This window comes from Nanorana parkeri, unplaced genomic scaffold, assembly GCF_000935625.1.
Source record: "Nanorana parkeri isolate BGI_ZX_2015 unplaced genomic scaffold, ASM93562v1 scaffold37, whole genome shotgun sequence".
Lineage (NCBI taxonomy): Eukaryota > Metazoa > Chordata > Amphibia > Anura > Dicroglossidae > Nanorana > Nanorana parkeri.
Genome location: NW_017306305.1, coordinates 633,114 through 657,201, shown reverse-complemented (window position 1 = coordinate 657,201; position 24,088 = coordinate 633,114). Strand labels below are relative to the sequence as shown.

At 42.5% G+C, this 24,088-nt stretch overlaps 1 protein-coding gene across 2 annotated transcripts in view; it reads right to left on the bottom strand.

Moving 5' to 3' along the window:
- TOP2B (topoisomerase (DNA) II beta) overlaps positions 1 to 24,088 on the bottom strand; it is a 68,841-nt gene that overhangs the window by 26,666 nt on the left and 18,087 nt on the right. For both annotated transcript variants that reach the window (XM_018570159.1, XM_018570166.1), the window contains exons 3-13: positions 21,519 to 21,698; positions 18,328 to 18,418; positions 16,632 to 16,695; positions 14,711 to 14,856; positions 12,534 to 12,631; positions 7,616 to 7,828; positions 7,350 to 7,523; positions 6,140 to 6,241; positions 4,200 to 4,337; positions 2,544 to 2,682; positions 700 to 857 (exon numbers count right to left, since the gene is read on the bottom strand). In XM_018570159.1, the coding sequence (XP_018425661.1) occupies positions 700 to 857; positions 2,544 to 2,682; positions 4,200 to 4,337; positions 6,140 to 6,241; positions 7,350 to 7,523; positions 7,616 to 7,828; positions 12,534 to 12,631; positions 14,711 to 14,856; positions 16,632 to 16,695; positions 18,328 to 18,418; positions 21,519 to 21,698 (1,503 nt within the window). The remainder of the gene's footprint in view (positions 1 to 699; positions 858 to 2,543; positions 2,683 to 4,199; positions 4,338 to 6,139; positions 6,242 to 7,349; positions 7,524 to 7,615; positions 7,829 to 12,533; positions 12,632 to 14,710; positions 14,857 to 16,631; positions 16,696 to 18,327; positions 18,419 to 21,518; positions 21,699 to 24,088) is intronic.

Sequence of the window (24,088 nt, the reverse complement as noted above, 5' to 3'; positions counted from 1 at the left end):
GAGGATGGAGGAGAGGGAGGATGGAGGAGAGGGAGGATGGAGGAGAGGGAGGATGGAGGAGAGGGAGGATGGAGGAGAGGGAGGACGGAGGAGACGGAGGATGGAGGAGAGGGAGGATGGAGGAGAGGGAGGATGGAGGAGAGGGAGGATGGAGGAGAGGGAGGATGGAGGAGAGGGAGGATGGAGGAGAGGGAGGATGGAGGAGAGGGAGGATGGAGGGGCGGGAGGTTGGAAATAGCTTGCCTTGCTGTGTCTTTGTGGAGACACACAGCTTACTAGCGCACACAAGGGAGACTGCATAGCACTCTGCTTGAGTCACTCTAAAACAGGAAATCAGGGCCAGCTGATTCTGCAGGAAGCTAAAACCTTTAAACATCAAGGAGCAGGATCCATTGCAACCCTGTTGACTTTAATATCACTTTAAGCAGCATCATGTGCAGAAACAGATAACGTAAGGCACATATGGAAAGTGATAACATAAGTATTTACAATATAGTGCCATCAGTACATTCTGCAGGAAATATTGATTTTTGTCAGTTGTCTTGTTTAAAATCAGGAATTCGGTGTAAGCATTTTCAACCCCTGGCTGTTAGAGCACAGAGTAAAATCTGTAAAAGGATTACTGAACTGGTGTACATATTACTAGCTTACTGAAGCAAAATGTGAAAGGTTTTAATGTGACATTCATCAGTAAATTACCTGCTTGTGTGAGGCTTCTCGTACATTGAGGATTTTTCCTCTAAGAGGGAACACACCATATCGGTCTCGTCCTATGACACCTAGGCCAGAAACAGCCAGAGATTTGGCTGAGTCTCCTTCCGTCAGAATCAGAGTGCAATCTAGGGAATGTTTGCCACCTAAATCCAAGGAAAAATAAAAGGAGGCACAATTACAACAGTGTATTAAGTCATTAAACACACCTTTAATTGAAGGCCTATTGGCAGCACATAACTGCATTCCTTCCACTGCCCCGCTCTAATTAGCTGCTGGAACTGAAGAAACCGCCTGGATGTGGGGGAGCAAGCGGCAGCGCAGGTGCTTCACCACTCAGGCACCTGTTGTCACATTGGGGTGGCTAGAAATTTCTCAGCCCGGCGAGTAGTCTGGAATTGACGCTCGCACAGGGTCACTTGCATCCAATGAAGTGACTGGACCAGCGCGGTCACAGTGAGTTACAACCTTCCTTATCCTGTATTGGGCACTTTATTTGGAACCCAGCACTGAATGGAGCAGCAGAGTGGCAAATGAAACGTATGTATATGCTGCTGGGAAATAATAGATTAAAGCAAACATGTTGCTTTACCTTGAATAGGCAAAGCAGAGGTTTGCCAAGCGGATGGCGTAAAACAGAGTTTTAAAGCCCATTTTTGGGCAAACCTGGCATTGCAAGGGTTAAGTGCTTGTTTATGTCTAGGGGACAGCAGGAATTACTTAACTGATTCCTGCTCTGCTTGGTTCCCTTTGGGCTGCTAGACAGGTCCCTGTAGCCTCTTCTCCCCTTTCCTCCTATGGTATAGGGACCGCTGACTTCATCACATCCAATGCAGGTGCAGACCTGCATTAGAAAGGAGCATGGCCAAGGACATTTCGCCAGCCGGAGTGAAGGGGACCGAGGTAAATGCTGACTGCTATGGTATAGGGACCGCTGACTTCATCACATCCAATGCAGGTGCAGACTGAGCATGGCCAAGGACATTTCACCAGCCGGAGTGAAGGAGACCGAGGTAAATGCGGACTGCTATGGTATAGGGACTGCAGGTGTAGACCTGCATTAGAAAGGAGCATGGCCAAGGACATTTCACCAGCCGCAGGGAAGGAGATTGACACCCCGTTCACATGTAGCGACATACCTTTGCAGCGGCCGGGATAGCGCGACTTTCAGGGCGACGTTCCAGCGACGGTAGCGCGACCTTCTCCGTCGGGCTCCATAGAAAAAAAGCAAAATCGCGCAAAATCCGACTTGAGACCGCGACGAGCGACATGGAGTTAAGACAGCTCCATTGAATAGCATCGGCCGGCGACTTCTCGCGATATCGCGCGGCAACAATGCGCGATACGTCGCTCCATGTGAACAGGGCCTGAGGTGACTGCTGGGGGAGTGGGGATGAGGTAAATCAAACATAAACAAGCACTACAGCCTGGCAATGTGAGGCTAGACCCACTGCAAGGGTAGTTTTTTGGGGATAGTGTTCATTATTATTGTATAACAACAATGCGAGGTCCTCTTCAGGCTCGCATCAGCTAGGTTGTTTAACCATTAAACTGCTGGCTGGAAAGAAGCTTGGGTGAACCTTTAACAAATGTCCTGGTCTTTAAATGACAAACACCTAGGACATCCACAATCATGTCTCCCTATTTTTGAAGAGTAACTGCAAACAGAATTGCAATTCATTGTGTTAGGTTACAATCATGTGACAAAATTATGAGTTGTCCATTTCCCATATGCTCCCTGATTTCAATAAGCGACGTTAAAATCATTGTTCTATTGGGCATTTTATTCAAACTTCAGTGATTTGTGCATTTGGAATGATCCTATATCTTACCAGCATCATTGGCGTCATCCAGTTTGGGAATGCCTTTAATTTTGCTATGTTTCACAGAAGAACACTTTTTGTTAAGCTGGATCTGAGCCTTGAATTTCACCCAGTTCAGAATACTCTCCACAATTCCACAGTTTGAAGCCTAAGAAACAAATCACAACAAATTCACCCCATTTATACAATATACTAGGAACAACAATTACATGTACAAAGTATATTGCAATACTGTAACATAAAAAAAATGTGTTTGTTTTCTGCATTTGTTTAAAGATATCTAAATGTGCAAAATAATGTTCAATCATGCTTTAACCACTTCATGACTGAGCTTTTTCAGTTTCTGTTCATTAATGACTGACACACTTTTTACATTTTTGCTGTATGATTCTTCCACGGCAGTAATATACTTTCTTACTAAGTGCAACCACACATATTATATATTGACAGATAGGGCTATATTTTTATGAGATACTGTATGTGTGTCTCACTAAGTACAAATAAAATCTAAAAATGTAAAAGAAAACTTTTTGCCCCATTTTTGATTATTTTTTAGACAAATAGCACTGCCATAATAATACAATAAATTAATTTATTCGCCCTTTATTTGGAAACACCTCACATCCCTAGGATTTCAGACATTTTTCTGTACTTCTGAAACTGAAAGCTAACATTTTTTTCTCTAAAAGCGAATAGTGGTCACCAGGTTAGACAGGTGGCATACAATGTGACAGCAACATACTTTGAACATCGCCATCATGATGGGGAAAAAAACAAAAACAAATTAACCCCTTAGGGTGAAAAACAAATCTGCAGCTCAGCTGCAGATTTTCAGTGTGAGGGGTTCATTTTTATAATGATAATATAAAAATATATTAATATATATAAATATTAACATTTTTTTTTAAAGACACATTTCAACTTCTCTTGCTGTCGGTTATGGCTGACAGGGATGGGGGGGGAATGACAAGCCGGTGTTTGTAATGGCTTCTCAAATATATCTAGCAGTCATTGTGAATGGAGGTCACTATGACTGCTTGATATTTAAATTAATTTTTGGTTATTAGGCTGCTCCAAACTCAGGACAGCCAATAATAACCTTGGTGACACAGACATGCACTGCAGTATGTCAGGGTGAGATGTTCCTAAAGACTTCTGATTGTTGTGGCTGGTTGCCACAACAATCCGAAGCCTTAAACAGGCAGCTTTCCGTTTCTATGCTGAAGCACTCAGCAAAATGTTGGGATACATCGGGATTTGCTAATCTCGATGTATATGGCTGCCTAACAGTGATAGGAAGCATGGTTCACACGACACTCCTATCATTGTCAATGCCTAAATCTTTCATTAATGGATGCCTCATTAGTGAGGCATCCATTAATGAGCAGTAACCGCTGATCTCAGCGGTTACCGGCATTCCAGAGCCCAAAATAGCTGTGAATGTATGTCCGCAGTCATTTGGGCACTTAGTCACGAGGACGTACAGTGTATGTCTCCCATCATGAAGGGGTTAAAGCAGGCAATCTACTCTAAACCTTAACAGAAAAATAAAAGTTTGAATCTAATTGACTAGTAACAGACTTGTAACAGCGGGTTCCTTCTAACCATTTAATAAGATCCTCAGTTTTTCATATGAATTATTATGAAATATTTCAAAATACTAACCGCTTTTGCAAATTTTTCAGATAGCGGGCACTTGGACCCAAAACTCTTTGCTTGGAGGGTCATATTTTCCTTTGTCTGAGAGTCAAATGTGGGGTTCTCAATCAAACAATTGACAAAAACCCATACATGATTTTTCACCTGTAAAAAGAGTAAATGGGTGAAATGAGCTCTCATAATTCAGTTTATATATACACAGTACCACAAACACCTCTTCCAGTAACCCAGAAAATGGACTTTGTCTGAGACATTGCTCTGTCTTTGGACAGAGTCTCAAAAACTGATAATTTATTTCCATCCTGCAATATTGCTGCAGTGCCCAATCTGTCCAAGTGCTCTATTGCCTTTTTCAATTCTATGGACAAACAAGCAACTGAAACCTTAAAATGCACACACAGTCAACTGTAATGATCTCTTATGTTATTTTTAGTCTACCTACCACATGCTGGAATCTGAACAAAACAAATTTGTTGTACCCAAACCAAACATCATGGGGCCTATTTTATCACGGATCGGAAAACTCATGCATATTGTTTTGCCAGAGTTTGCCAGTCTGCTGCAGCTCAATGTGTATTTTCCCCCGTAATGAGCTGTGAAAAGTCTGCTGTGCCAAGCCCGGGCAATACTGAACACCAACATACACAAAGTATAAATAGTAGGGATGCACCAATATATTGGCCGCCGAAACACATCGTCCGTAATCGGCACTTTTGGCATAATGCTCAAAGTGCCATTTTCTACCGATACAGCGGTGCATCCATTCTTTCTCTCCTCCCTACTGGGCGCTGCTCTGTGTCTCAGCAGGGAGGAGAGAAACTGTCACAGGAGGCTGAGCGCTGCGAGAGGAGAGCACTGTGAGCGGCGGCCGTCTCTTCTCTCACAACGCTCAGCTACAAAGTCCTCAATCTCTTTTTCTATTTGAAAAGGGAACTATCAGGGGTCTGCTTAGACCCCTAATATTTCCCCGGAGCCCCTAAAAAAAATAATAAAAGTATCTAATAAAAAAATAAAAAATGTAAAAGTTTATAAAAAATAAATTAAATTAAAAAAAATTGAAAAAAAGTTAAAAACATTTTCGGTTTGGGCCTGACTTTTTTTAAATTTCGGTTTCGTTTTTAAATTTTCATTTCACTGCACCTCTAATAAATAGTAAACAATACTGTGCACTCTGTTTTAATATATACTGTAAATAAATCAATGTGTGTGAAGACTTAACTTCCCTTACTATGTATGACTATACCACATTTAAATTGACCCCTTCCTGTGGAGCTTTTATTCTTCAAAAATGTTCCCTAAAATACATCTAGCAGAGTTGTTCTGTGGAATTACAATTTCAAAATTAAATTTCCAAGTCCCAATCAAGAACTTAAATTTAAAGCACAACCCCAGGTATAAAAACAGCAAGAAAACTGAAGTCATTTCCCAAGGATGTTTGACTGCATCCAACTTTATTAAACCTGGATATGGCAGACAACAGAACTGCATTGGACTGCCCCTCTTTCTCTAGTCACAAAGTTAATTTAAAATATATTACTCAATAGCTGCCAAGGATGTAAACCTACTTTTAGTGCACCTAATGCCTCTGCAAAGTCAGATATGACCTTGTAAAAATAGTGGCGGCAATCACTGTGATGCACATAGCCTGCTGCAGGAGGGACCAGGCAGGTCACTATAGGGGGGCAGATACCAGTTACCCCACACAAGGAGAGGAAGAAGCACTGACTGGTCTTTATTAATGCAAGCTTCTCTACAAAGGTAAATGTGTACACTGAATTGCTGCACAGATCTGTAAGAAATACTTGGGTAAAAACTTGAAAGGAGCAAACTGGTCCCAGCAAAGCCAGGTACTCTGCCAGAAACAGACGAGATGCAACCCGGCAGCCTCCAATGGACACAATAAAATCAGCCTTTGATAGACTGAACGAAGGGAAAATATATTATACCTGAAATGGCTTCACAGTAACTCCAGCTTTATTCTTTTTCTTCACAACCTCAATAAGTTTAGATACTATTTGATCCACTACATAATCTACATGTCTACCACCCTGAAACAAACAAAATAAAGCTATTAATTTGAGTTCATATTTGCAAATAGGTTATTGGTCAACACAGATATGATTTTGGATTTTATTTCATAAACCAAGCTATAAATGTTCACTGAACAATATACACAAAATTCCAATGGCTGCAAAAATTATAAGACAAAAAAGATGGACCTGGGGGTCATTCAAAGCAAAATGATACTTATGAGTTGCATCAATGACTGCAATAAAAAAAAAAGAACAAAAACTCAAAATGCCCACACAAGACAGTGGACAGAATGTAAAGGTTTTCTGATTTAAAGCCTAATTTTAATATAAATGTTCCACGCCTATAATTATGACCCGGTACTAATTAACAGTCAATTTATGTATAGACTGCTGGCTGCAGAATTCCTGAATGCAGCATCCTGGCAGGAACACAGCCCATAAAATAAGCTATGAGAAAGCTTCTTTAATAGATAAATAAGTGTCACTTGAGACATGATAACCATGATGTATTCCAATCAGTCACAAATAAAGATCACATGGTATATGCATCTACATTTTTGTGTACCGAGTAGCAGATAGCCATAGCAGGTAATAAAACAATGGCTTGCAATTTTAGCAATGTCCTCAGATATGTGTAAGTAATAGAAATGTTCGGTATAAAACCCATAACGTTTACCTGTGTGCACAGTAGTAGTAATATTTACTATACCCTTAGTGGCATTAACAGAACAATACATTAAGAATAGTAGCAGTGCCAAGTTATACCCATATATGAAGGTTAAATCAAACATTCTATCCTAAATATTTTCATGAAAAAAAAAAAATTGTAATCTCTTTTCTTAAAGTGGGCCTTGCACTAAAATTGGCTGCTGTCTCTGATGTTACGAAGGATGCTGGACGAAAGTGGCACACACTGTGCAAAGTTCGCACAGTGTTTGGCCACGCTAAGCTGCTAGCCGGAAAGGCAGCAAGCACTCCCTGCCCTGCCAAGCATTGCAACCCACAGCCACAAACACTCTAGCTCTGGATGTTCTGCAGCAGCAAGGCCACCAGTTGACAACATTTAACATATGAATCGCACTTTAAAACAATTACAGGTGAATGTATGCAGGAATTGACCTACCTTTGTGGTAGCTATACTATTTACAAAACTGATTTGTTGGAAGCCTTTCTCACTCAGTGTGAGACACACATCCCATCTGTCATTTACAACCTCATGGATTACTTTCAGTGCAACACCAGTTTCATCTAATTTCTCCTTTACGTATAGATCTACGTAACTGCGGAATCCATTCACCTACAAAATGCCAGAAGGGTTAATGTGCATCTGTATTAACATGAATATGTAAAACAAGTTAATGAGAAGTTAAAAAAAAAAAAAAAACTTACAGAAAGTTTTTTTCCATTGAGCATGACTTTCACACCTTTGCAAGAACCTGCAACATCATAAGCTCTCCTTGTTAAGAGAGCTAAAGTGTCCTTGTCCAAGTTCTCCATCTTAAATTTAGACAAATCAGGCTGGAATGTAATGCATGTGTAGTCATCGCCATCAAAATATTTGATCTTCGGGTCCGTAGTTTTTTGCATATTATTCAGCCAGGTCTGGTCAGGCAAAAGAACAGTTCAGTCATTAAAACATTATACATAAGTGAACTTACCTAAATACATTTATGTCACAATCCAGGAAAAAATTCTAAATGTACACATTGCACTGGTTGTGTAAATTACCATTAAAAAAAGTTGTATGTTGCTCAGGAGAAGGGCTATAAAATCCTGACACGCTGGTACTGTTGCCCCTGCCCTCCTACACAGGATCTTTTCTGATAGGCCCTCACACTGCTGACGCTGTTTGACTGCGGAAGGCACGCACCTTCATACCTTGTGAAGCTGCCCGCTATTATTACCTTTCTGGTGTCGTGTCTTTGACACCGATAACCAAGTCATGGGAACTTCCCTGGATCCATCTCCTAAAGTAGCCCTTCTTTCCATCTTACCTGGCTCCCTTGCCTTGGTCAAGAAAGACTTGCTTCGTTTCTTTGTGGCCGCTGCCCGAACGATTATCCATCGCCATTGGAACACCGTGGTCCCTCCGACCATGCGGGAGTGGGTTGCTGAACTGTGCCTGATCATGCGCTTTGAGGAGCTGACAGCTTCTCAGTGTGACTATCAGCCCCAGTGCACAGCCTTGTGGGCCCCTTGGATTTTGTATATGGACTCTGCGGCATTCCTAGCCCTGTAATTGTTCCTCTGTGGATGTACGGCCGATGCACCGTCTCTGATGTGGTTAGTGGATCCATAACCTGTATTATCTATGCTATTGGGGCCTGAGGAGCCTCCCTTCCCCCCCCCCCACTTCCTACTTGGATATCTTTCTTAATCTCTATCTTTCTATCTAGGCCCGATAACTTATCTTTTTGTCTTCTTTCCCTCCTCCTGTCTTGTCTTCTGGTTCTTGTAGTTCCTGTGTGTTTCCCTCACCTTCTGTCTGTCTGATTACTGCCTACTTCCTTGGAGCACAACACGGTCTTTTATCTCGATTCAGGCACTACTGGATCGAGACACAATCTAATGCTGACATTGTCTGATATTATCCCTGCGACCCTCCCGTGGGTTCTGTACTTTACTGCTTCATATGGAATGTGATCGACCCTTGTGGATTATGTGTCCTCTCAATAACAGTGCCTCATATTGGATCGTGCCTACCAACATCTGTACCGTGTTGTTCTCTGCTCTCTCTGTCTGTATTTTTGTATCAAAAAGCTTAATAAAATATTATTTAAAAAGAAAAAAAAAGTTGTATGTTATGTGCGGAGGGCCGATACAAAGTATAGAAATCTGATCTTGCAGCACGCCATCTCCTGCAAATAACATTGAACTTTCGAGCATTGAGAGAAGTGAGGAATGCCACTCGATCAGTGAAGTGCTCCAGCTGTATCACCCACCCTTACTTATGCCTGTTGACAAAAGGTCTTGTATTTTTGGAAGAATATAAGGCAGAGATACATGCGACAATCTCCACTCCTCCAATCATGGAAAGAAGCACAGAAGAGTGTGCCTTTAGAGCCTATTTCCACCTTTGTAAGTAGTCAGCATTTTTTGTAATAATGTACGCGTGTTCAACTTTATTTGGGGAACTATTAAATGGGCCAGAGTCCTCCACAGGAAAATCAGACTCTTGGGGTCAGTTTGTCATGTACAGGATGCAGCCTGAAGTACTGCGAGATTTCCCGTTCTCATAGAGATGCAGGCTGCAATAAATGAGCTGATCTCTCCAGCCCCTTCTCATGAACCAGCACAGAGCTGTAGGTGAAACGTGTCATCACATTCTGTGATGCCAATCAGAGATTTATTTGCAGCAGCTGAGAGCAGATCAGACATGGAGCTCAACTCTGCCTGTGAGTCACCGTAACAGCACTCAACACTGCTGTCTGCGGAGGAACATTTGTGGGACACGTTCTAAAGGTGGGTAAAACGTCCTGAACTAGCAGTCTCTACTTTTTCTCTCTCTGTAGGTCTGTCTTTTTGATCTGCCTCTTTTTCTGGGCTGTGTGTATCTTTCTGGGTACTAATCACCAGCACACACACACACACACACGAGGAACTTCAATCTTCCTTACTTTTATTCAAATGTCCCATCTCATCTTATTAATGGTATTTGAGACATGTGACGTTTGAATAAAAGGAAGCATGAAGTTCTTGCGTGCTGGTGAATAACGCATCCTCACTTGCAAAGATCTGCACGGCACCTTCCGTAACATCACTACAAGCACCACCAATCTCTCAAGCTTGCAACACTGTATGGAGTGCAGGTAATCTATGGCAGTGCTTCTTAAAGCGTGGGTCGCGACCCCATATGGGGTCACGCAAGTGAACAGGAGGGGTCACAATCTGAATCAAAACCCGGCCAGGACCTCCATCAAGGTGATACGGCCGGGGAGGCCTGGGCTCAAAACAAGATTTTTTTGTTTTCGTTCAATGTGCAGTGTAGTGTAGTTTGTAAGGTCGCACCCCCCCTCCTACCCGTGCACTTGGTACCTTCCTGAGCACGTGCGCACAGGAAGGTTTTAGTTTTTTTTACATTGACGGAGCTTTCTTTAACACAGCAGCAGTGGAGCACAGCTGCTGGAGGTAAAGGTGAGGAGAAAGAGGGAGAGGGGGCTTAGTAGTAGTGTTGGTAATGACAGACACTGACCGTCCGTCCACGGTTGGGGGGAAGAGGAAAGAGACACTGACCGACGCTAGGGGGGTGGGGGAAGAGGAAAGAGACACCGACTGACGCTAGGCGAGGGGGTAGACACTGACCGATGCTGGGGGGAAAAGGGGAGAGACACCGTCCGACGCTGGGGTCCCTTAAAAATGTCCTCGCCCAAAAAGGGGTCACGAGTGCAGAAAGTTTAAGAAGGCCTGATCTATGGCACTGTTCTTTCTGGGCACTGGCCATCTCTGGTCTCTGTCTTGATTTATGTTTGGCTTCTCTGCCTACCTATGTCTCTCTGACCAATTTCTTATTTCTCTGATCGGCTGGAGCACAACTACCTTCCCCAAACCTGCCAGGCAGAATAAGGAGAACACCCCACACCTGCCTTGCCTGCCAGATTGTACTTTGGAGGAACCCAATTCATTGAGACAGTTTATATATTCAAACCAAGTATAACTTCTTGTAATATTTCCATACACACAAAGGTAACTTGATGTCATGTCTCAATCCACGTGACTCTCTCTTTTACAGATCACCCATCTCTGTGCCTGCCTTTCTTTGTGTCTTTTTGTTTTGTTCTTTCTTTGTTTCTCTCTCATAGTTTCTCTTTCTATATTATTCTTATAATCTTTCTCTTTGCCATCATTGTTCTCTCTCCCTCACCATGTCCTTTGTATTTGCTTGTCTCTCTCTGATGCACTCACTTGGCCTCCCTAACCCTCCTGCCCAGACTACCCTGCAATACACAGAGCACAGAGGCAGCCACCTTAAAAAGGAGCCATGAGGACATGGATAGGACAACAAAAAAGTATGTTTATGTGTTCATATACAGAAACTGCATATGCCTGCTTCACCATGTTCACTCGGTGTACATGGCTGGCGTTAGCTAGTATTTGAGGTATTAGCTAGTACCTAGTCGTACCATCACCTAGTTTTTTCACGGGTTTCATCCTCCAGGTTTCCTTTAAAATGACTGTCACTAATAAAATAAAACTGCTGCAAGTATAAAGTGCATGCAGTGTGGAGTCTGCTTCTAGGTGCCTGAACTTTATAGCTATACCCCACTGATAGATTCTCCTGAAGGAAAGTTGTAAAAAAAAAAAAATATGGGGCATCCATTACTGACCTTCCTTTTGAAAGTGCTAGCTGCAAAACAGTCAGGCTAATCCAAATGACTTGAATTGAGTTCTGAATGTTTCAAATATATAACCAATGAAGTCAGAATAACTTGTATGCATACTTGTTTCAGATCACGGATTCAGAAAGTATAAAAAGCCACTACAGTAGCATGGCAGCCAGAAAAAGCAGTCAGCTATGGCAGCCTCCAAATTTCTTCCAGTACATGTTTTCTTTTAAAAACATTACAGCAAAAGATTGTTACCGCATTAACTATAAAACACTGAGTTGGCCACACCCATTAGTTTTAGGCCACTCCTACCTTGTACTGTTCAGCTTGGTACACTACCAGATAATTTACTTGGCTCCTCGAATTTGGGGCCACCTCTTAGATATGAGACACATTAGGACTCAAGTCTAATGTGAAATAGTTAAAAGAGAACTATGAGTTAAGTGTTTTTTCCCATAGTTCTCTTAAGGGTCAAGGGAGGACATATACTAACCTCCTCCCGTGACCCAAAGCTCAGTATATTGCGGGCAACACAGAGCGCTGCAGCCGGGATGGATTCTGACAATACTGTCGAGATCCATCCAGCTGTGTGAGTGACAGCAGGCTCTGCATATCTAGAGGCAGAGCCAGCTGTGCCTGCCCCCTCCCTGTTCGTTCCTTCACTCAGTGCTGGAGGATCGGAGGGGAGAATTCCTGCGGGGATCGGTGACTGACCGGCACCGCTCACTGCATGGAGACAAATGGGAAGTGAGCGGATAGGTGCATGTTTCTGCTCACTTCCCAATCGATAGAGCTGACCTGTGACAGCTTCTTTGTCACAGGTCAGCTCTAACTATGAGGATGAGTGGAAATCACTCACCCCATAGTTCGCCTTTAAACTAATTCCATACTGTGTAGAAAATTATTATCTATTTTGAAGTTCCACAGTCATTCAGATTATCATGTATATAAAGTGAACTTGATACGAATCCACACAAACATACCTGTTTAAAGCTGTGTTTGTATTCCTTGCAAGCAGTTTCCACTGTAAATTTTGTACTGAATATATTGCAAAGTTTAGCACCGTAGCCATTACGACCACCTAGAAATAAAAAATAAACTTAGGGAATTTGTGGAATGACATTTTGCATTATTTACAAAATGAAAGCCTATACAGATTTAAAATGTAATGTCCAGTATACACAGCTTAAAATGGTCTTACAGGTGAGTTCCAGTGCCTTCCAGACCAAACAAAAAAAGACTAGCAGCATTTTTCTGGTCTGGAACAGAGTGTGCTGGTGTGAACAGAGGCCAGAATAAGCCTACGGATACATTAGAATGCATTTTGGGTCCGGAAACAATCTGGTCTGGAGACTATGATGACATGGTGTGAATGGGCCCTAAAAGTCTCAGAGAATCATCATGAAGGGAGAGGCCTAGAAACACATAGCTACATATACAAATTGGACATACTGTATATGCTGCGTGTATGGAGTGCCTGTATCCTTGCTATTATCACCATGAAGCGATGCCTAGATATACATAGAAATGGACTTGCATGCTTTTTTTTTAATTATTGGTTTATACTCTGTTGGACTTTTCTGTTCATCTGTTTCTGGGATCCATTAAACTCTACACTCTCTGGAAAAGAAATGAGGTTGACTGGATATTGCTTAAAGACTGCATTCTACATATCCATTTTCCCCGCACTCACATATAAATGGATTTATACATTTAACTACACCGAGAAGCTTCCAAAGGCCAGGCACATCAAAAAGGTAAGAATTATTTTTATATAATTAATTTTAATTAAGCTGCGTGAATGGGAACTTAAACAGCGTGGTTTTCTCAAATTTGACTGCAAAAGTGGAAGTACACTTTAATTCAAAGGTTAGTATTCCCTATTCTGATCGGAAACATATTACATGTGGTCTAAAACAATTGAAAAACATAAAAAGATCTTGCTTTGAACAAAACTGGCGGAATGGACTGATATCCAGATGCTGAAGAATTACAAAAGTAAAAAATTGTAGAGCCAAAGTTTCCCACTTACATAAAATTTCAGATGTTTAAAATTTAGGGCTGCAACAACTAATCGACATAATCGATTATTGAAAAAGTTGTCAACTTTTTCAATAATCGATTAATCGGCTTCCGATCAGTTGGCCCTGTTCACAGCGCCACACGCTGTGCGCCGTACCTCCTCCCCACCTCACGCTCGCCGCTGCCAGACCCGCCCGCATCCATGCTCCACACGCCGCACACTCACCGCCCACCCACATCCACGATCGGCACAGGGACGTGGGGAGATGTAGTAAGGAGGAGCAGGTGTGGGGTGATGACAGCCGCCGATAGATGGAGAAGAGGAGGGGAGCGGGTGTGGGGGGGTGAGAGCCCCAGAGACAGGCCCGATCTCAGAAGCAAGTTGCTGGAAGACTGCTCAGGTAAGCCTGTACTTTTCCGCACATGGTACTCTATAATGTATTGCTGGGATTTGTATTCCTATGTATAATATACAGCACAATGTACCATCAGCTATAGAGGAATACAACAAATCCCAGCAATAGTACATTATACCGTGCAATGCAGAATATCACCAGCTATAGAAGAGTACAACAAATCCCAGCAATAGTACATTATACCGTGCAATGCAGAATATCACCAGCTATAGAAGAGTACAACAAATCCCAGCAATAGTACATTATACCGTGCAATGCAGAATATCACCAGCTATAGAAGAGTACAACAAATCCCAGCAATAGTACATTATACAGCGCAATGCAGAATGCCTCCAGCTATTACGTACTATTGCTGGGATTTGTTGTATTCCTCTATAGCTGGTGGTATTCTGCATTCATTGCTGTATAATTTTACACTTTCCATTTCACTATATTGCACACCACACTATCTTTCTTTTTTACTTCCACCGCTCCAAGCTTGCTCCTGTGATGGACTACAACCTCAATACAAACTAGTAGTCCCATCACTGGAGCCTTTTTTTAAACTTTATTTTATTGTTTATCCGATTAACCGATTAATCGAACCTAATAATCGGCTAACTAATCGATTTTGAAAATAATAGTTAGCTGCAGCTCTATTAAAATTCCTAAATTTTAAAGCACAATCTGTAGCCTTTAAATGCCAAAAGGATGGACTGTCCTAGAACCAACAAATGACTTGCCTGTAACTTTTTTCTCATCATCATCATAGTTACTTGAGGTCAATAACTGGCCAAAGATCAGAGCTGGGACATAGACCTTTTCTACCTTGTGTTCCACCACAGGGATACCTTTACCATTGTTCCAAATGCTGATGATGTTGGAGTCACTAAGATAAGAAGCATAAATTAGACTAATACAAAAACCAGGACACTGAATTAAAAACAGTCATCTGTAGAATGATGAAAATCCACAATATTGCCCACTATCTCTGCAATGTTCCAATCAAGTACTCGACATCCTGAAAACCACTTGTGCCTGTGCCCACCTCATCCACTATATCTTGCTGGCAGATGCTATAGCTCACACAGTGTAAGTCCAGATGCAGATTCTGCAGCATGGCTGCTTCTTGCTGAACTTTCTTTACTGGGTTAGATGTACACAGCTATAGAATGTGAGGAAAAGAAACAAACCCACACATCCTAGTTTTTCAGACTTCTTGTGCACCTTAAAGCAGGGCTGGACAATCCCATGAGCCAGGTAGTCCATGCTCCATAAAACTTACAGCTGGTGCCCATCTTTTGATGTTTTCTTGGGTCTGTTGTCAATGGAGAGCTGGCTCCTACAGCAAATCCCCTTTGTTAATGGCATGTGAATCTCGTGAAAGATAATCTCTTTCTTCTTCATCCCTAATAAAATGTCAAAAATCTGTCTGGCCGCACTCCTTACTGGAAACCTCCTTGAGAAATGGGTGCTGAAGTAACTGCGGATGGAGCTGCTCTGATCAGAAGTAAAACAAGAGGTCACCAGCACACTGCAGGAAATCTTGTTTAACTTCATCCCTATAAAAAAGATGCAACACAAAAAAAGATACAATTGCAAATGTCCCATTGCACTCCAGACTGGAATCCCAAGTACATATCCAGATGGGTGCTGGAAAGACATGCAGATGGTGCCGCCCAAATCCAAAACGTAGAGAAGGTAGTCCCCCGCACACAAAGGTCCAATATATCAATGTGTCTTTATTTGACGACAGGTATATATGGTATTAGGTGTGAAAGCCGTAACCTTTAATGGTCCTTTCATTAGGCAAAGACGTAGTGAGGGGAATTTATCAAATCTGGAGTAGCTGTGCATGGCAACCAATCAGCTTCTCTCTTCAGTTTGTTCAGTTAAGATTTGAAAATGAGAGAGAGAAGCTGATTGGTTGCTGTGCGCAACTGCTCAGGTTTTTGTCTGCTCCAGTTTTGATAAATTTCCTTCTGTAAGTCCCAATTAAAGAATCCGCTTTCACACGTGATACCATGTAGATCTGATGTCAAATAAAGACGCACTGATATAATGAAAGCCGGTGTGTGGATGACTACCTACATTCACAATTCTGAATTTTTCATGTGTTGTGATATGTTTTTAGCAAATGTTATATTGCATAATATTCATTCCTATGGAAGATGCACTTTTCTGAAAAAAGAAACCCCAAAAATACATCAAGCGGGATTTTTATTTCTCAATGCACCACTCCCAAGATACATAATGTAAGTACTATTGTAGCCTTGAAGCCCAGGTTCAGCTTAAAACGTGTGTATTGTAGCCTAAGCTGTCTTTTTTTAAACCCTATTGAAATGAAAACAAATGTGGGCTATAAACTCACAGATGTGAACTGTGCCAAAGAGTTTATTTTAATCCAGATTGCCGTGGGATTAAATTATGTGCTCAGTTTGGATTCTTTCCAAAAGATATACAAAGATACTTTAAAATGTCAGTTTCGGGTACCATACATAACTTTAAATATGACAAATACAAACATAAAAATACATTCTAGAACAATGAACAGGCCCCATTTACAGTGCTGACCCGCATTATCACATTATGAAAAATCATGGTCAACACAGCATGCAACACTGACAACCACAATAAGTAATGGCAAATATATTCTTTACTTACGGATCAATAGAAATTTTTATGCAATTCATGTTTTTATCTCTTTGCTTATTGTCAGCTGCATTGACTGTAAAATAAAGAAACAAAAAGTGTTTAGAGCCAAAAAATGATTCCACCGCACATGTTCCTCAGCTGCAACTTATAACACCAACATATTTTAGAAGTTTGAAGGCTAAAAAGGTAAAAATACTTCCTTACTTGTTAAAAGATTCTTCTACACAGAAATTGTCTTCCGACATAAAATATGTTACATATGCAAATGCTATTATGTGTATGCGTGTTCCAAACCAAAGAACAGTGAAAGGGATGAAATGCAAATTGCTTTGCTTCAATTTTGAACAAAGTGTTTAAGAAAGCAGATTTCAGCCTGCACTAAAGTCAAGGGGTGGGATTAGGGCCAAATGCGTCCATTAGAGAACGGATTTAGTCGTTAGATAACTGAATTTGGTCTGGCATCTGCTTCTTGCAATCCCCTATACAGCAGAGCTCAGACTGGGAGAGTAATGCAGTACAAGGAGCCAGTCAATTGTACTGCAGTGCTCATGTGAGAAAAAACGGATGAGAGAGCAGATTGATAGATGATCTCTTTATTCAGCCGATTCTCCTTTGATTATCTTGTCACAGGCTGAGGAGGGGCCAGACCAACAAATATTTAACTGTAGCAGTGCCAGATAGTGCTGTGCAAATATCAGGACCGGATGGTCATATATAGCTCTATTTCTTCTATGTATTTTGACCCAAAGCCCTGTATATCACAAGCTACAGCTTGCAGTATACCGAGACCGCCGCAGCCGGGACGGATCCCGACATTACTGTGGAGATCCACCCAGCTGCGTGATTGCCTCTAGACAGGCAGAGCCCGCTGTACCCGCACCCTCCCCCGTCCGTTCCATCAGTCAGCGCTGGAGGATCTGAGCGGGGAAGATCCCTGCAGGGAGCCGTGAGTGAGTCAGGGCTCTCTGCTGGGACATGATCGAGAAGTGAGCGAGCGACGATATGTGTTTGCTCACTTCCCGATCTATTGAGCCGACACATTGTCACACGTCGGCTAAAACTATGAGGTTGAGGGAAAATCACTCACCTCACAGTTCTCCTTTAAGGGAATGTGAACATTTATTTTTTCACCAGATGTTTACACCTTCAGCAATTTCTTTTGCATACTAGCAGCAATTATTTTTCTGGTTTTAAGGACAAGTACACCTTTAGGCCTCATTCACAGTGTAAAGTCGAGCTGTACACATCCGTGCAGCATGCACGGCCGTATTGGACCGTTCCCGGGAGGGACAGGCGCTGCGTGTGATTGCACGCAGCAGCCTGTTCTTCCCTATGGGAGGATGCGGCCGTAAGTACACCCGAGCGGGTCCGGGTGTCCGTACTCGGAACCAGACAGGATGGATCCGGTCTGCGTACGAACACGGACCCGCACAGATGTGCAGTTCAGGTGTGCATATGACATCGTACGGCCGCGTCCTCCCATAGGGAAGAACCAGCTGCTGTGCGCAATCACACGCAGCACCTGTCCTTCCCAGGACTGGTCCGATACGGCCGGCCCTGCACCCCGCACGGATGTTTACAGCCCGACTGTATGCTGTGTGAATGAGGCTTTAAGGGAAAAAAAGACCCATGCCTTCTGTTTTCTTTAAGTGTAATTGATAGCTATGGTACAAAGCTCAGCAACAATATTTTACATATAACTCACCAAGAATCTCATCAAATATTTTATACAATCCTGGTACATAAGTAATATCCCGACAATTCATTCCAACGTCTTCATCATAAACCCACATTGACTAGAATGAAAGAAAACACATCATCATCTGGCGTACAGTCAACTAAGGACAGGTATAAAAACAAACCAAAACACACAACACTCTGAAACATGTTCAAGTAGCAATCAATTCAACTCCTGTGCTTGCTGACCACTAAAAGGCGAATTGAGGGCTCCAGCAAATCAAACACTCCTCTGACACTACAAAGTGAACCAACAAAGCATCAGTCTTTTTTTTTTTTTTAGAATGAATAACACATTTTGGTCTTGTGTGCCACCAATTTTCAGGTCCTTGTGATAATTAACTGCCAGCTGATGGACGGCAGAAAGTGGTTCATAGCAACACATTATTGGTAACAACTGTGCATAAGATGAAGCACCTAACAGAGAAAACAAATGAAGACTTCCATTTAGTGCTTCAAATCTTCTTAAACTTTGATGAGAATACTTTACAAAGCCCTGCTCTCGACACACACAGATTGGAAAAAAAAACCTGCCATAACCTATAGTTAAGAGAATACAGGAAGAAAAATAGCTTTTTTTTCTCCTATGTTCATCTTGAAATGCAAAAAACAATAATAATATTAATAATCTTTAGATTAGTTGGTTACAGAAAAATTTTAGTTTAGTGGAAAAAAGTGACTTGAAAAGAACACATTTTTACGTGCCATATTGTAATGTCAGAAATATGGTGACGAGACCCCATGCATGCGTGTAAGCGGTCTGTGCTTGCACTACTTGAGCATATGTGGAATCTTGCCGCAGTATTTTATACATTATAATATGGCGGCAGGATTTAGCACATGTGTGGTAGCAACATCAAGGGAGCAAAGAAGGGTTATTCAGTGTGTAGAGATAAAGCAGTCACGCTGAAGCCTCTAGCGCCACTTACCAGGGACACGTCAGCAGCTCCAGGAATGCCAAAAATGGAGGCAGACAGGCTAGAGTATGAAGTTACCCGACATCTGTGGACATCATATGCTGCCACTGGACTCCTCTACCTATTCTGCCATTACCTGACTGGAGGGGCACTATGTGAGAGTATTGTACTAGGCCCATTGGCATCCTCTCTGACTTGCATCATCTTAACCGGGCCCCCCCTCACAACTGTGCCAAAAACCTCACAACTACTCTAACCACATCAGCTTTAATCTTTAGTTAACCCTAATCAACTCTAATTACCTCCTTTCTCCTCTTCTTTCTTAATTATTATTTTTTCTTCTGATTTCTTCTGTTTTCTATGTGTCCTTGATGTGACCTGCGTTGACCCAGTGTGGTAAAGTGCAGATCACTGCAATATGTATGAATGGCTCTATGATAACAGATATCACCCTATGATGATTGTGCAGGCATTATCTGAAGTCACAGCTCCCAGGACTAATGCAGTTGGAAACCTGTAAGTGCACATAGTGTAGTTTCCATTTACTTAAAGTTGTAAATTGGCAATATAATTGAAAAGCTGGAGTCCATAGGAGCCTACCTCACCCCTTTAATTTAAAGTGACATTAAACCCTCAGATTTTTTAACATAAACCAATAAATCCTTATGTCTTCTCATGCTTGGGGAGAACTTCCCTTTGCAGCTGACTGCCTCTTCCTGTAGTGCTGACTCAGGTTGTGAACCTACACACAGACCCCATGTATCCATTCCAGAGACAAGGCAGTCTGCTGCAAAACTGAAGTTCTGCCCAGCATGAGAAGAGATACGGATTTAAAAGGAAGAGTAGCAAAGAGAAGAGAAACAACCATGGATTACAGTAAGGCCCCATTCACACCTGACCGTTTTGTAGCGCGTCCTACGCTCGATGAACGCTCTACAAAACGGTCAAAAAAAGAAATAGCATTGTAGTCAATGGTATCGTTCCCACCTGTCCGTATTTCCGCCCGTCCCGAACGCACTACAAAACGGCCCACGCATGAAAAGGTCCCAGAGCGTTTTTTGCTGCGTATTGGTCCGTTTTGTAGGGCGTTTTCCATTTGTATACTGCCAAGTAGCCTTTGGAATCGCGCGACTTTTTTACCGCAAATCGCGGTAAAAAAACGGTGTGCCGGTCGCGCGACAGACGCGCATATTACAATACGCATAGGTGTGAATGGGGGCTAAGGCACACATTACAGTATTGTTTTATGTTAAAAAATCTGAGGGTTTAATGTCACTTTAAGTATCCTAGGGATCATCACAACCTCTGATATGTAAATAACAACTTTGCATCTCAAAGTCAATGTGTGGCCTGCCATCTCCAATACCCAACTATTGTCAATTAAATTGCTCATCATGCTTAGGGTCCAGTAGCTAGGCATTGGAGGCAAAAGGCAAAAGGTGGTGGGCCATCTACTGACTGATATAAAGTTTCCATTTGCATGTTGGCTGACACACAGGGCAGCTATATGAAATTCTGGGGCCCCTTACACGGCTTTAGGCCGGGCCTCCCCCACACGCCGCTGGATGCAGGTCTTACTGACGCGCTGAACGCAGGGCTTAGTGACGCGCTGGACACAGGACCCACCTAAGAGTGACACTGCAGAGCCCACCATAGATGCTGCACAGCCCATCTGCGACTGTCTCTGAAGGGGTCTCAAGTGGGCTGGTCAGGGCTGCATCCCTCCCTCCTTTCCTCCCTTGCTTCTTAGCTCCTCTTACCTGCACATATGGCCTCGTCTGCCGCCGGACCGGCCAGAAGTGACGTCACTTCCGGCCAGTCCGACATCAGATGAGCAGCGTCGCTGATGGGGCCCCAGGGTTGTCTCGAAGCCGCTGGAGCAGCAATGCTGGGGCCCTGCGCTGCTAGGGCCAGGCCTCTGCCTCCTCGCTCTTCAACGTCGGCCAATAGTCATGTAAGGGACTCGGGCGGGCCCCCCAGGCCCCTTACATGAGTATCGGCCGTACTCCCCCCTGATGGATGCCCTGCTGACACTGCACTACCATCTGTGCTTCAAGCATCCTCCTGCACGGCCGCTCGAGAAGCTACAGTTGTACCGCCAGGAGCAAGCGGCGGAGACAGAGGTAAGTTTTTACTTATTTGGTAACTTTTGTTTTTGCATAGATATTTTGCTTGCTAGTAGTAGATCCATGTAAAAAAAAAAAAAAGACTTTAATGTCACTTTACACAAAGATATATATACCTGAGTGACAGGCTCCACAGATCCAATGTAGGTATCCGGTCGCAGGAGGATATGCTCAAGCTGAGTCTTCTTTTGGTAGACTCGCTCCACTGACATCTTCTTGGAAGAATCGTTCTTGTTGTTACTGGCTTTTTCGCTTTCTTCTTTTTTCGCAAGATTGTTCTGATTATCAAACAAAGTCTGAAAGCCAAAAATGGGACACAGAATGAGAAGCACTCTCACAAAGGAGCAAGTTTTCTTTACCTCAATAAAACAGTTTTATGAGACAGGCGGTTACACAGACAGACATATAAAAGTAATGTTAGATGTGTATTCTTTAAAGGATTGTTTTGCTATCAAGCAGAGTTGGAGAGGAAAACTCAACAGTCAAACCATTGGTCTCTTGAAATAGCAGCAACACCAAAGAACACAAGAGCAGTTGAACGCCAAACTTCTGAAAACGCAGTCCAAAAATAATTCCTCTCACAATACTTGCCTCCCCTGCAGCACTATCCCCACTGCAATTCCTTTTCCTCACAAGATGCCCTCAATCTTCCAGGTTAATTGATGCCTAGCACCTTTACCAAAGCATGGAAAGACCTATGCATGGCGGACACACCCAGATGTGGGGTTGCGGAAAATTCTTAAATTTAAAATGGACCTATACCCCTAAAATCTATACGTTCAGCAGTATCTAGAAGATCTGTTTCAAAGAGTACAATGGATGAAAAAGAGGACATGGGCAAAAAAATCAGCTTCCAAATGCTTACTGTATATATTCTATCAGAGGACAGAGGGCTTGTTTTGCAGAGATTACAGAGTTTTCAATATATTGATTTTATTGTTTATCCGATTAACCGATTAATCGAACTTAATAATCGGCTAACTAATCGATTTTGAAAATAATCGTTAGCTGCAGCTCTAATTGACATTGTCATCAACAGGCCTTATAATGCATAATAACCATGGAGGCCCAGCTACATGCCTTAAAGTAAAAAAAAAAAAAAAAGCTTTCTAAATTTATATATTATCGCAACTCACGTCAGATAAACTAGTTTCCGGTACAAAACTGTAAAAACTACTGGGACAGCAAGCGAAATTTTTTTTTTTTATAGGGAGCTTTACAATATTCCTCTTACCATGTAAATACATCCGGTTATACAACACACATCTAGCCATCTGAATAATCCAGTCTGCTCATATCTAGAATCATTTAATATTCCTGACATTATTTTGCTTGCTCACTTATGCATTTAAAATACACATCATATTGTCCATGCTCTCAATTTTACAAGACGCAACGATGAAAGTGGTCTTTGGGCACACATTTCCAGAGCCGGTTTTAAGGTGGCCATACTCAAATTTAACAGATCCTTCCGTCCACACTAACCAGTGTGGATGAAGGACTCCCCCCTGCTGGGCTAATCTTGGGTGCAGTCACTATTCGGCCAATAATTTTTGTCCCAACTTGGGCAAAAGTCAACTGAGCAACTGACTTTTGTTGAGCCAGCAAAGCCACCCATTGTTAAGTAGTGCTGCAACCAACTAATCGATAATGAGAATAGTTGCCAACTTTTCTCATTATCGATTAGTTGGATCCCTAGCTCTCTACTCAATGCTGGGAGGAGGGCATAGCAAGCAGTGGGCAGGTGCAATAGCCAGCCTGGTATTAGTTATTGTTATTTAAAATGCACAATAGCAGGCTGGCTTTTGCACCCGCCCACTATCTGCTGTATTTCAGTGGAATCTTGCAACTGGCAGCTGTCATTCCCTGGCTGAAGCTATTCAAGTGCCATGTGCTTACAATACAATTATATATGAAGTTGGGGAAAAAAAGATGATTTTCGGTTTCGGCCTAACAAATTCTGCTGCAGGAGGTCCGTTACAGTGCCATTCATTTCAATGACACCCCAAACGCGCCTCCTACCCACAGTGTGCTCGCCAACAATGGAACACACCGAACCGCAATGCCCTGCTTCCCAGTGCAGTGCGATTGCAAAAAAAAATGCAGTACATGCAGTTTCATTCCGACGAAAACTTTGTAACACTGCATTTGTGTATTTTATGTTAAATTAAGGATGGTAGTCAAAATATTGGCTAAGGTCTTGGCCAACAGATTGTCGTCCAAAATTGCGTCAATTATTCACCCTGATCAATCTGGCTCCCTCCCCAATAAATCGACTGCAGTTAATATTCGTAGAGTGTACATGAATATGCAAATTCCCATCGACAATACAGGCAACAGGGCACTGCTGGCCTTGGATATAGCGAAGGCCTTTGATAGTGTAGAATGGCGCTATCTATGGGCTGTACTTATCTCCTTCGGGTTTGGACCCCAGTTTTGTAAATGGGTTAAACTGCTTTATTTTTCCCCTATGGCATGTGTGAGGGTCAATGGGTCTCCCCTCTGCTCTGGCTATTGAGCCGCTAGCGGCGTTAATTAGGTCTTCACCGGAGGTGGTGGGTTTTAGAAGGGGTGGGCTTGAAGAGAAGATCGTGCTCTATGCAGACGATACTCTTTTATTTCTGGCTGATACGCAAACCTCACTGAATGCCGCTTTAGCACACCTAACCCAATTTGCTAAATACTC